General features: G+C 33.3%; 1 protein-coding gene across 1 annotated transcript in view; it reads right to left on the bottom strand.

The window, feature by feature from the left end:
• Positions 1-3,468: 3,468 nt before the first annotated feature.
• Positions 3,469-17,822, bottom strand: part of LOC145335343 (uncharacterized) — a 91,666-nt gene continuing 77,312 nt past the window's right edge. Inside the window, exons 2-6 of the mRNA XM_080181078.1 lie at positions 10,158-10,227; positions 9,078-9,132; positions 7,962-8,139; positions 7,582-7,657; positions 3,469-4,107 (exon numbers count right to left, since the gene is read on the bottom strand). Coding sequence (XP_080037204.1) covers positions 3,469-4,107; positions 7,582-7,656 — 714 coding nt within the window. The 5' untranslated portion in view covers position 7,657; positions 7,962-8,139; positions 9,078-9,132; positions 10,158-10,227. The remainder of the gene's footprint in view (positions 4,108-7,581; positions 7,658-7,961; positions 8,140-9,077; positions 9,133-10,157; positions 10,228-17,822) is intronic.

The following is a 17,822-nucleotide window of genomic DNA, read 5'->3' on the forward strand; positions in this document are numbered from 1 at the left end:
TTTTATTGATGTTATCATCCTTGTACAATTAACATATATGGGGTATAGTCCCTTACGTGGCAACGCCCCTTAAGATGCGATTCTTCATATTTTTATTATGCCTTTTGATAGGTTATTTTAGGTTAGGTTAGGTTATATTGTGTTAGGTGATTGCCCTGGAGGGTTTGGCAATTGGCCCCGCACGGGTAGAGCCCCCCGCAGGGGCTAGAAATAGGAGATAAGCTACTGTGAAAATCCCTAAAATCTTTATTAATCACAACCACTCGCAAACAAAATAAATTATAGAGTAGAAGAAATAATAAATATAACAAAAACATTTGTTAAGCTCTTATTTTTCCCTAATATGCATATTATATTATAAATTTACATTATCATTAAAAAGTTACATTATACATTATATACAAATTTTTATGGATGGTATGTAAAAGTGGTATCATAGAATAATACAGTTTTTGCGTATTCTTAAATTTGTAAGGTTGTTGACTTGTTCTACTTCTTTAGTTTGCTCCAAATAGTCAACTTTATCCTCTAGTTCAGAAATCTTGTTTTTCTGCTGATTAAGGATGACAGCAGCATTTTCAGCAGCATTAGTCTCCAGCTTTTGTACCCTTTCAGTCAGTAATTTTAGGGAGCTTTCAGTGTCAGTTCTGAACTTTGACTGAGCACTTATCTCTTTACTAACAGTTTCAGACAGTTTTTTAATATCTGCCCTTAAATCTGACAGGAGAGAGTTATTCTCCTTTACTCGATCTTCCAAAGTTTTTTTAGTCATGTATTCATGTAGGTTATCATCCTCAATTAGATTGAGAGCTTCTTTAGGTAGACAAAATGTATTTATTTTCCCATCATGAACAACTATTGCAAACTTTGGTTGTACTTCCCAGATTATATCTCTGCTATGTGCTTCACATCTATTTCTTTTTATCTTACTATAATTAAAATCTATGCTTGTCTCATTATCTGAATAAATTAAAGTAAACTCATCTCCCCAAGCTGCAAATTCATGTTTATGATCAACATTTTCATCAGCAAATACAATAATATTCATTGCTTCATTGAAATAAAATTCTGAGATATAAGTGATATTGATATAATTAATATGTCTTGGCTTGTTTACTAAATCTTTAATTTCAAGCTCATCATGGTAGCTCCAACTAATTTCATCATATTTTCTAGAAATATTTCTCTTCAATTCTTCACAAAGCTCTTTGTTTTCTAATAAAATTTTCTCCTCAACTTGATTCACTCTTTCTTTTATAGTTAAACTGAGAAACTTCTTTGTATTCGCCTCTCTAATTATATTCTTAGATATTTTTTTGTAAGTTACAATCACAATACCCTCATCCTGGTCCAATAGTTTGTAATCATCTAATATTGCCATAGTAATGGCACTAATATCATGTTTATCTTTGTTGTGATAGTGATGACAATCTATAGCTTCTCTTTCAGCATAAATAAAGTCATGTAAATTTTTATCTTGAATTGTGCCAAATTTGTTTCCTTCAGGAACTTTCTGTTTGGAAATAACAATCGCAAATGACATTGCTCTAAGAATCATATTTCTTATAAAGACATTAGCATATCCTTCTTCTGCAAAATTATCAATTATGATAATATTTCTAGCTTGAGCACCCTGGAATTCCCAGACATTTGTTACTAATATTCCTTCAGGTTTGTTCATATATGTTTTAAAGTCTGACAAAACTGGTCTAGATGAGGAAAAGTGTTTCTTTAACAAATCAAACATTGAGTTGTAATATAAATTTGTTAATACAACTATACCTTCTTGTGGTTGAAGTGAGAAATATTTTTCTACTGCAGCAATAGCTAATAAACCAGGTAAAATATTATGAAGGTTATGATAGTAATAAATATGGCTACCAATGACATTATTGTCAGGAAGCTTAGAAGGTGTTTTTGAATTTAAAGCTTCAGAAAACTTGTGTATTAGTTGGCTGTTTCGTAAGTTCTTTGTTAGATTAAAACATAGAGCATTGTGATTTTTTATCATAGTTTCTATCCACTCTGATCTCTTTTTCTTAGTGCCATCATCTACTTTCATAGAAATGCAAATTGTTTTCACAGAGCCAGGAAATTCACAACTTCCAATTATCATTTCATCAATGAATAGGTGATCACAAAGATTATCTCTAAAGAATTGATTTATTGAATACATTATTTCTTCAGTATTTCTAAATGACAATCTAGATATGCCAAAAAGATCTCTAATAGTAATAACTCTTACATTAGGATAAGATTCAAACTCCACCTTAGCCATTTCATCCATAACAGATGTTGGGTTTGTATAACTCTTTTCTTTATTAACATTTGTTATTGCTGTTAAATCAATGTAAAATATTAGATCTTGATGATTAACAGTGGCACACTTTTTTGCTCTTTCTTTCAAGACATATGTTTTCCCAGTACCATAGTCGCCATCTATGATAAGGAACTTGGCTGTTGAGTGTACTGCTTGCAGTTGTTCATTGTTGAGCATGTAAACAGGAACATAATTATCTATTGATATTCCATCAGACTTTCCTGTCAATGCTTTCTCAACTTCTTTGCTAATGGTTAATGGATCAGATATCAATTGGTTAAATCTACTTGAGTCTTTAATGGATATGTGGTATATCAGTTCAGCAACTAGATCCTCATATACTGTTTGATCATGATTATCAGATGTAACAAGTTTGTGATTAATTATCTGCTTTAACCAAGATGTAACATCATCAACATCTTGTAAAATGAATTGCTGACAGTTGACACAAGGTATTTCTGCACCTTCAACAATTTCTAGATAAGGAACACATGCAGCCCTGACAAACACCCAATCTTTAGAAAGCATTCCTCCAAATAAATTCTGCATGAAAGAAAAGTGCTGTTTAGTTTGATCTGAAGCATCTTTAAGTAGTTTGAGTTTATCTCCTTGATCTTTAGGTCCAAGTTTAACCTCTATATTGATAATAACATTATGCTTAGGAATTATCATGATAGTGTCCCATTCAGTTTTTTTTTCTTGAAGGCTAAAATTATAAAACTGATATTTGTAAAAGTTTCTTAATTTATCATCAGGGATCTTGTACAGGAATGTATTTTCAATTGTATAATGATATTCTTTGGCATACTTTTTTCTTTTAGGACATGGACTAGAAGAACACTGATCTTGGTTAGAGCTGTCAGTTATAATATTCTGGAAATCAGATTGATTGTTCTCTACAACTTTTTCCTGTTGCTTTGATTCATTATTGAAACGTTTTCTGTCTACCTGACTTTTTAACACCTAAAATAAATTAAGCTAATATTTCACATATTTTAAAATTTTTGGTTCTTGAAATAATAACTAATATTGTGATTGAATAAAAAAGAACAATGATAAAAAGACAAGAAAGATTTTTTTAGAAAGTTTGATAAAGGTATGTTTTAGACATCTCAAAAGGAAAATTTTTTAATTATTCATATGAAATATTAATATTCCTGTTTAAACAACCAGTTATCAGGTCCTTTAAATAGCAAAGGATTTTCCCTCCACTTCTTATGTTCCTCAATACAAGACATCAATTTATCCTCCTCAACATCTTCCATGCCAAGGATATCCTTCACTCTTTTCTCATATTGATTAAATTCTGCATAATTATCCTTGCCTCTAGTATCTTTTCCCTTCTTAACTATTTGTTGGATACAATCACCTGATTGAAAGCTGTTGATTATAAAGGTTTCTAGATTTGAATTTCTTGCTGCATTGACAAGCTCATGATGTAAACATTCTTCAAGATATTTATCCAGAATCTGAGCATCTTGCTGTTCTTTCCCCACTTTTCCTAACACAGTTGGTTTCTTGGGTGTTACAAAATGATTTGGAATAGCTATAACCTTACAGTCTGGATCGAAATAATAATCAGCAACTTTCTGTTTTATCTCTTCAATCTTTTCTTTAGCTAAAAGTCTCTGATTGTCTCCCGCAGGTCCATGAAAGTTTATACTCATTTTACTTAATTCTTCAGCCAAATTTGATGTTTGAGAATCTTGTGATGATAAAGGAAAAAACCCAAGTTGAAATCCACAAGTACAAATGGAAGGATCTGTAGACTCCATCTCATTTTCATCCTTAATGTATAATATGTTAACCTGACTGTTCCTGTTTGATAAAAAATGGCTGACTATGACACAATCATGGTTAATGACATGTTCACTTATTTTACTCATTAATTTAGCAACCTTCAATTTTAAGATTTTTTATTTCTTATAGACCAATATCTAAAAGTAATTTTAAAACTAGATTGAAATATATTTAGATAAAATTTGATTATTATTTTCAATGTAGAAGTTAGAGATGGTTTTTGACATTTGTCAGCAAGAAGCAGAAAAATGGTAAAAGATTTTCTATAGATTTGAATGTCTTGTGGCTATTAAAGCAAGAAAGTCAAAAAGGAGGTAAAAGGGTATTTTCCCTCACCCCTGCCCCCCCCCCATAAATTTTTTTTTATTTTGGATGGGGATAATAAGAGTTGATGGATACTTCATGATATCTATTACAATTCTGGGATCTACTGTAGTTCATGGTAAAAATATTGCTGGTAACGAATGCTTCCTGGTTCCTGGCAATATTACAAGAGTCCTGGATCCAGCAGCACACATATTCCCCTAAATCCTATGTTCCTGTTAGCTGGCAATCTGCAAATTTTCCAGGTTACCAGCAATGAGAGAAGATTACTGGCTTGCAGGAGTTTTTTACCCCATACCCCTTATCACATTTTCCTAGGGGGTAAACAGCAATGATTAATAAGGGACAGTTGCTTCAATTACCTTATTAACCCATTAGTGCCGAGCGCCACTTTTATGGGCCGATCGAGATGAAAATCTCAGGGAAGCTTTATAATGGTAAAAACGGAATTCCAATTTTTTTTGTTCTAGTGGCGTGCACAGGAAAGTTGCAAAAAAAACTGGTTCGGCCTGGCCATAAATACCAACCAGGCATTATGACCCGTTTTGGGCGGTTTCCACAGGCATTAAAACCCGGTTTTGTAGTAAAAACCCAGTTTTTTCGACCAAAAATCAAAAAATTTAATTTTTGAACGCCCAAAGTGAGATGAACACTTTTTAGAACTTTGATACAATCCGTAATTGAAAACTACACAACCTCATGTAATCTATAGAGCTACAAGTAATATACGAAGCAATTTATTTAAAATTTAGTGTTTCGGCTATAGGTGCTGCCGTTTTCGGGTAAACAAACCCGTTGCTCGAAGTATTAAAAGACACACACTACAAAAAAAGAACATATAAAATTTGGGTGTTACATATCAGAAAACGAACATAAAACTATTGGGTGACACCTATAGAGATTACTAGGGTTATTAGGGTGGTTCAAACCCTTACTAATGATGTAAACTGTTATTTTTATTGGTTGAAAAGTTAAAACCGGGTAACAAAAACCAAAACCGAGCCTGGTTTTAAAACTGTTGGGTATTTATGGCCAAGCCGAACCGGGTCATAATAGGGCGTAAAAAAACGATAAAAAAATCATATAAAAAATAATAATTTGAATAAAACGAATTCACAAATAGATGTACTTGTCAATAAACATTAGATTTCACGAAAAAAATCAGCAACTTTACTATAAAAACAAAAAAGTTAGAAGGGGTATTTTGAATTATCATGATTTTCAAATTTTGTTACCAGCAAACGGAAGTAAGCTAAACTGCCTGCTCCAGGGGGAAATGAAAGCCAGGGTAGTAGATAGGGATTCATACTGAGAATGATGCAATTATGAAGCCGGAAATCGTTTTTTTTTCCATTTTTCGGAACTGGGTTTTAATGCCCGGTTCGGCACTAATGGGTTAATAGAGGTGGGAGAAGGATATAGGGGTAGTTGGATCTTTACCTATAAATTTAACTGTTTCTATCTTAATATCCATTTCCGCGCCAAAATTTAGGCGCCACTTTTTGTTTTTATAATATATTGAAAAGTGGGGGAGATAAATTTGTAATTTTAATCGTATTAATAAATTAAATTATTTCTAAGTGAGGCTTTGAAATCAAACAGAAAAACCAACGAACTTGAACGCCTAGAGAATGCCAAAGCTTAATACTAGCCCCTATAACCTAAACTAACCTAATTATAAAAAAAAAGTGCCGCGGCCAGGTTTCATGGTTTATTTTTTTTTGGGAAGTAAGGAAATTTTTATGATATTTGTCTCAGTTCCCCCCCCCCCTCTCTCTAATTCATTATTTATATTTTGTTACATCCTCAAAACATATATCTACCATATTATGCTATTGTAACAACATAAAACCATACTTTAAACATTAAGAATTACTGTACTCTACTATGCTGTAGTTTTGTGGATAATCTATGCTAGCTTTTGTAACAATCTATACCCCCCCCCCCCCTCTCTTATATACACTGTGCAGAGTGTCTACCTCAACACCAACCTTTACCACTCCTACACACACAGGGCAGAGGTGCCCCTCAACACAATCACCGTTTGGAAGAAGTAGCAGTTATTTGCGAGCTCCGGTGCTAACACATCAAATTATATTTTCAATAGTTTTTAAATAAATATGCATACAAGGTCCTTGAAAGAGGGCTTTGGAATAAGTACAGCTCACAAAAAAATAAACAAATGAATTTTCTTTTAAGTAGCATTTAATGTTTTTATATCTATTATTTCCGACACCCAGAGGGTTGGCACTGTCATAAAAAAATTAAGTCCAAATAGTAGTATGAAATTATGTTACAGTGCTGTTTAAAAGTTAATAAAAGTTTACCCGTCCATGTGAATAGTCTTAAATTTTTAGAGATTAAAGATGCATTATACATTTTTGGGTACATTTTGGATTCTACCATTACTCTTTTTATTTCACCTCTTTATTCTCTTAAGATAACAAATTTTTTATCAATACTGCATATACTTGTGGTGCCCAAAGACGGGTTATCTTTAAAGGTATTAAAATGGTATGCCACAAATTATATGTAAATTTTATTTAAATTTGTTATCTTAACAATTTGATCAGTGTAAGGTTTTTAATTTAATGTGAATTGTTGCAGAGCGGATCTTATAGCTTTTCCTAACTCCCTCAATTAGTACAGAGAAACACCACTACCCTCCCCCCCCCCCCTCCCCTCACCACATCAGACAAACATGCCAAAATAGCTAATTTTGAGTTGTGTGAATCTTATCAACCTCTAATTGTGGGGTAAGTGTAATAAAAGGGAAATGTGAATTAAAAAGGGAAATATTGCTTTTTAACAGGAATATTTCAAACATGGCAGTGGCCAGGAGTATGCATAAATTGCTGGTAACCAGGAAAGTTAAACATTGGTAGCTCCAGAAATATTTCTTGCTATGCTAGATCCAGGAATCTTCTAACATTGCTAGGAAACAGGAAGCATTCATTACCAGCAATATTTTACCATGAACTGCAGTAGATCCCAATTCTGGAATATTATAGTAGCCTATCTGAATGATTTTAAAATCACAAAATATCTTTGTGTAAAACAAGACTAATATCAGAAATTTTATAAAAATACAAAATACAATACCAATTTTAGGCACTACAAAAATACAGAATACATACCTTTTTAGTATCACTACCAGGACCACCACAACCTGTGTTTTCATCCATTTCACTTCCACTGCCTAATTCCTCCATACTTAAATAATAATTAATAAGATTTTATTTTTTAAAAAGTTATTTTGATCTTTCTCTATAATTAAAACTGTAATCATCAATAAAACTGTTTTAAAATATTTGATTCCTCTGGCGAACTATGTTTTTTTACTATTTTGTTAATTCTTTCTACATTAACTTGATCTCCCCCATAGAGGATATAGTTTTTTCTAAGAAGTATAAGAAGCTTCCCTTTAAAGAAGAATTAAATTGTGGCTATTAGTGTTGCCGTTAGACATAGATAATTTCTCTTTGGGAAAATGTTGTAATACTGTGAAAAGACTCACCTCAACTAAATATACATCTATCTCATTGTAAACAAGTTTATTCTTGGCAGGAGTAGTAACAGCACTCCCAGCTGTTGTTGTGGTAGCCAATGAAACTGGAGGATCTAGGATCTGATAGTTTATGTATTTGTTGCACTGTCACCAGTTTTGTAAACACCACTCTTGTCAACAGAATTGCCTATAATTGAAGCAGTTTTACTACAATATTTTCATCCAATTATGTAAAGTAAAAATATGAATTATAGGATGACAACATCCATAGCAAAGACATATTGCCAAATATTTATGAAGTTGAATTAAAAAGGAGTTGCATGTTGCAATAGTAAGGGGGGAATTTACTAGAAATAACATGATTCCATATTATTTGACAGTTCAGTTTAATGTCATAGTCATTTCAACTTTTTTAGAAATTACTCCATATCATTATAGGTAGACACAGAGAGCAAGTTATACAGACAAAAGAAGTTGTAGAGTAGATGCCTTTTAGAAATCTTTACATTTTCAGTCATTTAATATGCAATATCTAATCAAATCATAGATAGACTAATCTAATATTAACATGGTTAATTCTATCAATAAACAGCAAATCATTAATACCTAAAAGTATTAAATATGAAGAGAAAGAAAAGAGTAAAAGCAGAAAGGAAAAAGATAAAAACAAAAGAAAGAAAGAAAAAGAGGGATGAACAGACAAACCCTACTTATGAATTAGCTGTCGTATAAAAAGGGACTAGCGGCTTCACCCCAAGCCTCTAGGGGCAAGCCCCAAGAGGTTTAATTACATTTTCTGTTACCTATCCAGCCGAAAAAATGTGAATAGATCACAAATTTTAGCAAATAAATAGCAAATTCAAAAGATTCGTAAAAATTCTTTCAAAATAAAAATTTGGGGGGGCGATTTTTTTGTTTTTGGGGGGGTTGGGGGTGTCCCACCTCCCAAAGAAATAGACTAAAAACACCACAGGACCAGTAGTTATATTTCCAGAAGAGTAGAATCTAATCGGTTCATTGGTTACTGAGATCTTAAGGACAGACAAACAGACAGACGGACAGATGGACAGACATACCAACGGACAGACATCATTCTACTTTGTATTATAGATAACTATAATTTACCTTTTACCACTACACTAAGGATAAAGTAATTGTTAGGAGCAAAGCTACTCAGTACCTGCAAAATAGTAATCTATAATACAAAGTAGCTTGATGTCTGTCCGTCTTTCTGTCTGTCCGTCTGAAGCTTAAGATCTCACTAACCGCTGAACTGATTGGAATCTACTCTTCAGGGAATATACCTACTGGCTCTGTGATGGTTTTAAGCTATTTTCCTGGGGAGGTGGAACACCCCCAAACCCCCCCCCAAAAAATTTAAAAAAAACCACCCTCCAAAAGGAATTTATTTACATTTTTTAATAAAATCTCAGTAACTGCTGAACAAATTGGTCTCTACCCTTCTGGGAATATACCTACTGGTCCTCTAGTGGTTTTTAGCTATTTTCTTGGGGGGTGGGGCACTCCAACCCCCCCAAAAATAAAAAAAATCCCCACTTTCAAAATTTTTAATTTATTTTTATTTTTGTAAACAAAAACCAGTAATTGGGGTGGGGGAACCCCACTGCATCATGGGGCGAAGCCCCCATGAATCCCCCCCACCAAAAAAAAATTTTAAATATTTTTTATTACAAATTTTAATTTTGTGTATGCGAACAACCTGGGTGTAATTTTTACGAATTAAAATTTTTGTGCATACAGAGCACAACCTGGGTTTAATTTTACCACAGAGTAATTAAACAAAGAATATTTTTTTTTAATATTTCTATTTAGGAGGGTTGACTTCCTATTACTTCATAGGGCAAAGCCCTTAGAGGCTAGGGGCGAAGCTGCTAGTTCTAATAATAAAGTAACAGAATGTCTGTCTGTAGCAAAGGATCTTGCTAATTGCTGAATGTAATATATTATTGAAGCTTCTTGTAGGTCCAGAAAAGGTCAATAACTAATTTTGGACCTCAAGGTACCACAAGAGAAACTGCATAAAAAAAATTATAATTAAAGTTGAAAGAGGAGCATAGACTTCCCTCAAGTGTCCCAAGAGACCTCCAGGGGCGTGGGTGCAAGTATATAGATAAAGAGGAATAGACAGACAAACAGATACACATAAGTTATAAAAAAGAAGTGCTACTAATAATTTTATTTTACCTCTTACTTTCACACAAAAGATAAAAATGAAGGCCAAGCTTATATTCTTAGGAGCAAAGCCTCTCTATACCTAAAAAAATAAATATGTTTATGTTTACATGAAAGTAACAGTGTTTGTCTGTACCAGAGGATTTTGTTAACCGCTGAAAGGTTCTCTTTAAACTGTTTTTAACCTATTTTTGAATGGGGGTTCAAAAATATACTAGGACACCTATAGAATCAGACTGCAGAGCCCAAATTTGAATTAAGTCCCCAATAAACTTTTTTGGGGGGATTTAAAAATTAATTTTTAGTGTTGCTGTAATCATTTTGACGGAGCAAAAACTCTTTTTTTTTACTTCGGGTAATATTGTGGCTTACAGAACATTTTTATATAATTCACTTTATATTGATACAATAAAAAAAACATTACTCTGTTCATTGGAAATAATTTTTTTTTCCAAAACAATTAATTTCATTGAAAAATCTAACATTTACAATAAAACAAATAATTCTGAAATCTAACCAATAAAAAGTCTTGTTTTATTTCAATTCCTAACAATTCAAAAAAAGAGTGTTTTTACTAAGTGACTTTTTTCCAATGTAGTTAAATAATTTTTATTTAATTAAAATGAAAAGAATGAAAACCATACACACCAAAGATACATTCTTTTTAAAATTACTTTAAAAAATAAATTTGAATAATCTTATTTTATAAAGCATTTGTATATGTGGAAAAAAATAAGTTTGTTGTATTGCATAAACATTTGTTGTCATTTAACCCTTCACAGCCATTTTTATGTTTTTTAAAATAAGTGAGAGAACACAAACATGTTAATGTTAATTCGTTGATATATTATAAAGAATTAACTTTTTTGTGAATTTTTATAGTAAAATCATAAGGCCTAATTTTACTCTATACAAGAATACAATATTTATGAAGCAAAACACTCTAAAAGCTACGAATTTTACCCAAATAAAAAAAAAGACCTTTTGCTCCGGTCTAAATGATCACGGCAACAGTAAAAAATTAATATTTAAATCCCCCCAAAAAAGTTTATTGGGGATTTAATTCAAATTTAGGCTCTGCAGTCTGATTCTACTGGTGTCATAGTATATTTTTTATATACGTTTTAAAAATAGGTTAAAAACAGTTTAACAGTGTAGCTTTGCTGGGAAGGTATAACTTTTTTGGGGGGAAAATCCCAACCCGCAATTTTTTTTACTAAAATAAAAAAATGGGGGATCATATTCAATTCCTGATACAAAGAAACCTTAGAGGAATCTAGAGGCGTAGCTGTTAGCAAATGATAATATTTACTAGCTTTTAAACACAGTAGGGTAGATTTTCATTTGATCATTTCTGTAGGTCAGGTTAGGTTGGGTTAATTGAGTACTTTAATTAATTGGGTTATCAGTGCTGAAAAAGGAACTTTATATGAAGCTTATATACTGTTACAATGTTTCTCTATGATCCTTTTTTTATTGAAAAGGAAGTGTAAAAATGGAATAATGAAAAAAGGGGAGGGACAAAGCATAGATACAGAGTAGCTGCGCTACTTATGAAAATAAATTATTTAACACTTACCTAAGCATAAAAGATAACTCCAAGCTTATATTCATATGAGCAAGTCTTCTGTACCTGAAGTACGTCCATTATTAAATATAGCTGGCTTTTATACACTGTAAAGTAGTTTTTTTGTTTGTTACTTTTGGTGATGTTAGGTTAGGTAGTATTGGGTACTTGGTAGCCTTGCATATATACTTTCAAAATTTTTACTTAGAATATACTGTATACATATGTACATATAATAATTTTTATTAAAAGGAAATAAGAAGGATGACAACATCCATAAGAACAAAGCTCTGAAACGGTAGGGCAAACAACCATTAACACTTGTAAAGTGTCAAAACTGAATAATTATAATATAAATGTACAAAATTATAAGTACATTTATTGAAAAACTGCTGAAATATAAGATAATGTTTCAGGACATACTTACATCTTTAGGACTTGATTTTAAAGATGCTTCGCTTATAACATTGTACTTTCCTAAAGATCAATCGGGTATTTTTATCACATAAAAATTTCTTGTTAAGAGACAAAAAGATAAACATTAACCTGCTTAGAATAGACATACAGACATTCTGGTAATGATTATAGAATTTCTACGCTTTCTAAATCGTACCTAACTACTACAGGAATCACCATGCAAACATTAAAATCGATAGGACATAACAAAAAGAGCTAACTGTTTCAAGAAAAAGAGCTAACCAATATGGACTGACGAACGGACGGACGGACCTACTCAAATTATAGAAAAGGTTCACATTTTTAAAAGGAAAGTGGGGAGGAAGGGACACAATTTCAAAAAATGCACTATTACAAAAATGTATAATTTTACAACTTACCTGAGCATAAAGATAAAGATAAGACCAAGGTCACAGTTATTCTTTGTGAGCAAAGCTTCTCTATAACTAAAAAAAATATTTACATTAATGCTTACACTTTTTGTATTTAATCTTCTTTGTTTTTGTTTAAGCCTTGGTTTTATGAGTTTTTCTTATATTATTTGTTGTCAGATTTGGAAAATCAAAGGCCAATAAAAAGTTTTGAAATGATAAAACATATATTTAAGGGAAGGGAAAGACTTAATTATAGAATAGCTGCGCTACTTATTAAAATGTATAATTCTACACCTTACCTAGACTGCAAAGATAATCCAAATGCAAAGTCCTTGAAAGCAAAGCTTCTCTATAACTAAAATAACAAAAACATCCATTAATAATTACAATTAATCTAATCTTCTTTATAATTGTATGTGCCTTGGTTTAAGACTTGCCCTATTTTATTTAACTAGCGGCTACGCCCCTAGAGGCCTCAAGTGGCACTTTAAATGTTTGTTTTTTTTATTTCAAATATGTAATTATTTCTATGTTGCGTTCAAGTCTCTATGTTAAAAAATTTTCTCGATTTTGTGTGATTTCTCTTGGGGGGGGTGGTGGAACCCTCCCCCAAAATAGTTATAAACCTTCCTGGGACCTTTTAGAAGCTACTCTGTTAAGGAGAACCCGATCGGTTCAGGGGTTAGCGAGATCCTTTGGGACAAACATACAAAAACACAAACACACAGACAAACATTACTAAAACATTACTATATGGATGTCAGATTTCATATACGTCCAAGGGGGGGGAGGGGTAAAGTGGGGATTACCCCCACCCCATTTAAAATTTACCCCTACTTATACCCTTACCCCTTCTAATGAGCCAAGCTTCTCTATAACTAAATAGATAAATACGTTTATTATTAACTCTACTTTGAACATAAAAATTTCCTAAATACATATGTAATATAGAGTATAATAAAAACGAACATAGAAAATGTAACTGACACAGTGGCGTGCGAACCGAAGGGGGCATTTGGGGCAATCGCCCCCCCCTTCCCCCCCCCTAGATATACCACACTTTTCTGGGATCTTGCCAGATCAAGTATCAACTGTGGGGAATACCAAAGGATGACTCCATGCAAAATTTGAGCCTGATCCGGCCAAAACCGGCCGTGATTTTTATAAAAAAAACCCGGTTTTTTCCGGTTTTTAGGGGGTATCTGTAAATCGATTCAGCTGAAATTTGAAATTTTGATTAATTAATAACTTTTTTCTCATAAGAGATAATGACACAAGACTTTCACTTGGTGAAAATTCAGCATTGTGGGCCGACTAGACTTTATATTTGGTGACCCTGGGGTGACGGGTTCAGTGCCCCCCCACACCCACGAAGTGGGCATACTTTTGAAAATCACATTTTTTCTGTTTTTCCTCTTAAAGTAGGGGAAGGAGTCGTTTTAGAGACTTTAAGCATCTTGCATGATGTTGAACAACTTTTTGAGGCGGACATTTCTTTACTTATGTTTGATTCGTCTCCGGCTGACCGTTTAGCCGTTATTCGCCGCCGAAGGCATGATTTTTGGCGATTTTTGCCGTTTCCGAGATTTTAATGGACATTTAGGAGGGGAAAGAGTTGTCCAATCAAGTTGATGATGAAGTACATTTTTGTAGGCAATTACATTGGCTAAATTTCATGTGAAGTAAAATTTTTTGTACCTCCAACCGGTTTTGCTCCAGCTGAATCGATTTACAGATACCCCCTAAAAACCGGAAAAAAACGGTTTTTTTTAAAATCACGGCCAGTTTTGGCCGGATCAGGCTCAAGTTTTGCATGGAGTCATCCTTTGGTATTCCCCACAGTTGATACTTGATCTGGCAAGATCCCAGAAAAGTGTGGTATATCTACCCCCCCCCCCCTGCCCACCCTAAAAGTTGAAAAATGCAAAAAGGCAGTCTGACCGCCATTGATGTGTTCTTGAAACGAAAGGAAATTTAATTTTGATATCTATAACTGAAAAACTTTGGAAATTGGACCATAAACACCAAAGGTATGGAGAAAAATGTTAAAAATAAAAAAATAGCCTAAAACCTGCTTAAAGGCAGTCTGACTGTCATAGTTGTTTTCTTGAAACGACAGGAAATTTAATTTTGATTCTATAACTGAAAAATTTTTGGAAATCGGACCATAAACACCAAAGATATGGAGAAAAATGTGAAAAATACAAAAATAGCCTAAAACCTGCTAAAAAGCGATCCTATCGCCATTAATGTTTTATAGTTAATTGTGCTTCTAGATAATGGGAATGTTGTCAAAAAATTTCAGCCCTTTATCTTTTATAGGAGCCGAGAAAATCACGTTTCCCCCAAACTAAGACGGACAGACGGACATACGAACAGACGGACATTTCAAATATAGAGTAGCTTCGCTACTAAAAAACACTTCCAAACTGAAATAATGTTACGGACAAAAGTAAGTTATATCTTTATAATAAAGTAACAGGATGTTTTTCTATCTATTTGTCTGTACCAAAGGATCTCGCTAACTGCTGAAATGGTATTGTTTTCCTTTACAGGGTAGCTTCTCATAGGTCCAGGGACAGTTTATAACTATTTTGGGGAGGGTACCACAACTTTACCAAGGTAAATCGCCCCTGAAACATTTCCCCTACCCAATTTTTTTTTTAAACTGAAATTGAAAATGGGAGGGGGGTCGACCTACCCCCTAAAAAACAATTTTTTTTCTTTTTAAATATTAATTGGTTATCAAATTCGACTCTACCCTCTCAAGTTCCCATCTAGGCCTCTAGGGGCGTATCCGCTAGAACACATTAAAGTAATAAGGCCTCTAATTATGAAATTTCTTTATCCATATCTCTTAATCAATATTAATCAATATCAAACAGACACAGTGAGTTAAAAAATATCTTTGCTACAAGAATATAAAAGATAGAAGTGTATTTAAAAAAACTAAAGAATAGATGTGCACTGGAACTCTCCATTCCACCTTTTTAAATGTGAAGCTTTTCTATAATCAGGGTTGGTCCGTCCGTCTGGAACGGATAGCTTTTTTCATTAATGTACACATGTTAGAATTGTCCTATCGATTTCAAACTTTGTATGATGATTCCTGTAGTTGTTAGGTATGATTTAGAAAGCGTATCAACTCTATAATCGTTACCAGAATGTCCGTAAATCCATTTTAAACATGCTTATTTTTTTTAACAACTAATTTTTATGTGATCTAATTATCTGATTGATCTGATTTTTGGTATACTGATTTCTGGGACAACAAAGTACAATATTATGAGCGAAGCTATAATCAAGATCTAAAAATGTAAGTATGTTTATAAACATTATCCTATATCAAGCAGTTTTTCAACAAATTTACTTACAATTTTGCTTCGACTCTTATACATTAACATCGCTTTTATGGATGTTGCCATCCTTGTTGTAAGGTTTTGTGATTATCCATTTTTTAAAATTTTATATTGTTTTTCTATTTTTATGACAAGTATTTTATAAAAGTTTGGGGACTAGAGTATTAACCCTTTACAGTCGGGCCCCTTGCCGCACCTTAATCAGTCGGGGGGGGGGGGGGGGGGGGGGGGCGTTCAACGCCCCCCCTAAATATCTCAGTTCCTATTAGAGCTAGAGGGCTAATTTTTTTTGTGCAAGTCCCCTGTTTGATAATGAATTTCCGACCTTTTATAAGTCTAAGTCAATTTTCGCTTCCTTCACCCTTTTATTTAACAACCTTTGTTTTTAGGTCCTTTTCAAATGGCTGTAATTTTTTTATTTTTAAAGCTAGAAGAAATTTTTATTGCAGAAAATGTTTATTTTTATGTAAATTTTACATTAGAAATATCAAAGTATAAATTTCAGCGGCCGCAGCTGTACTTGGCAGCTGCCAGCCGCCGCAGTCGGCGGTCGGCGGGAAAACGGCGGCGGATCTTCATGAAATTTTAATACGTTATGTAGACATGTAAGAAAAGCTTAAGTTTAAAATTTGAAGTCTCTAAGTCAAAAATTGCGGCCACAGGAGCCTTTTAAAGATTTCTGGAGACCTGGAGGATCAGGACCTGCAGGATCATACCTGGAACCTGAAAGTGACTTGAACACCTGCATTTCATATAAGGATGTACTACTAGAGGATTTTTTAGTATTTTGGTATGATAAAATGTTTTGTTTTAGTCAAAAAAATATTTTTGCTCTTTACCTGGATGACCCTGACAGGTTTGCTGGCATCCTGTGCCCGCCAGGATGGAGATATTCAAAAAATTCCAACTCTCAGTTATTGTCATACCCATACTTAAAAAGTCAAGCAGTTTGGGCTCTTTATCTTTCACACACAGAAAATGAGATAGAAAAAACCGGATGGGGGGGTGTTCAACGCCCCCCCCCCTCGACCATTAAGGGTTAAGCAAAGAAAATTTAGCATAAATGGATATTTAAATCCAAAGGTATTAAATGATCGAGCGGGGGAGGGGGGCGTTGAACGCCCCCCCATCCGGTTTTCTCATTTTCTGTGTGTGAAAGATAGAGCCCAAACTGCTTGACTTTTTAAGTATGGGTATGACACACAACTGAGAGTTGGAATTTTTTGAATATCTCCATCCTGGCGGGCACAGGATGCCAGCAAACCTGGCAGGGTCATCCAGGTAAAGAGCAAAAATATTTTTTTGACTAAAACAAAGCATTTTATCATACCAAAATACTAAAAAATCCTCTAGTAGTACATCCTTATATGAAATACAGGTGTTCAAGTCACTTTCAGGTTCCAGGTATGATCCTGCAGGTCCTGATCCTCCAGGTCTCCAGAAATCTTTAAAAGGCTCCTGTGGCCGCAATTTTTGACTTAGAGACTTCAAATTTTAAACTTAAACTTTTCTTACATGTCTACATAACATATTAAAATTTCATGAAGATCCGCCGCCGTTTTCCCGCCGACCGCCGACTGCGGCGGCTGGCAGCTGCCAAGTACAGCTGCGGCCGCTGAAATTTATATTTTGATATTTCTAATGTAAAATTTACATAAAAATAAACATTTTCTGGGAAAAAATTGTTCTTCTAGCTTCAAAAATAAGAAAATTACAGCCGTTTGAAATTTTTAAATAAAAAAAGACCTAAAAACAAAGTTTTCTTTTATAGTCCCTTAGATATATAGCTATCCATGAAGGTAAGTAACAAAAACAAAGAAATAAACATTTTTTAACAATTAAAAATTAATTTTTCTTCAATCTTTATCAAACATATACACATTATACACAAAAATGATAGTTATTCATGTAAAAAGCACAC

Source organism: Acartia tonsa, chromosome 13, assembly GCF_053477335.1.
Source record: "Acartia tonsa isolate MP-2025a chromosome 13, ASM5347733v1, whole genome shotgun sequence".
Classification (NCBI taxonomy): Eukaryota; Metazoa; Arthropoda; class Copepoda; order Calanoida; family Acartiidae; genus Acartia; species Acartia tonsa.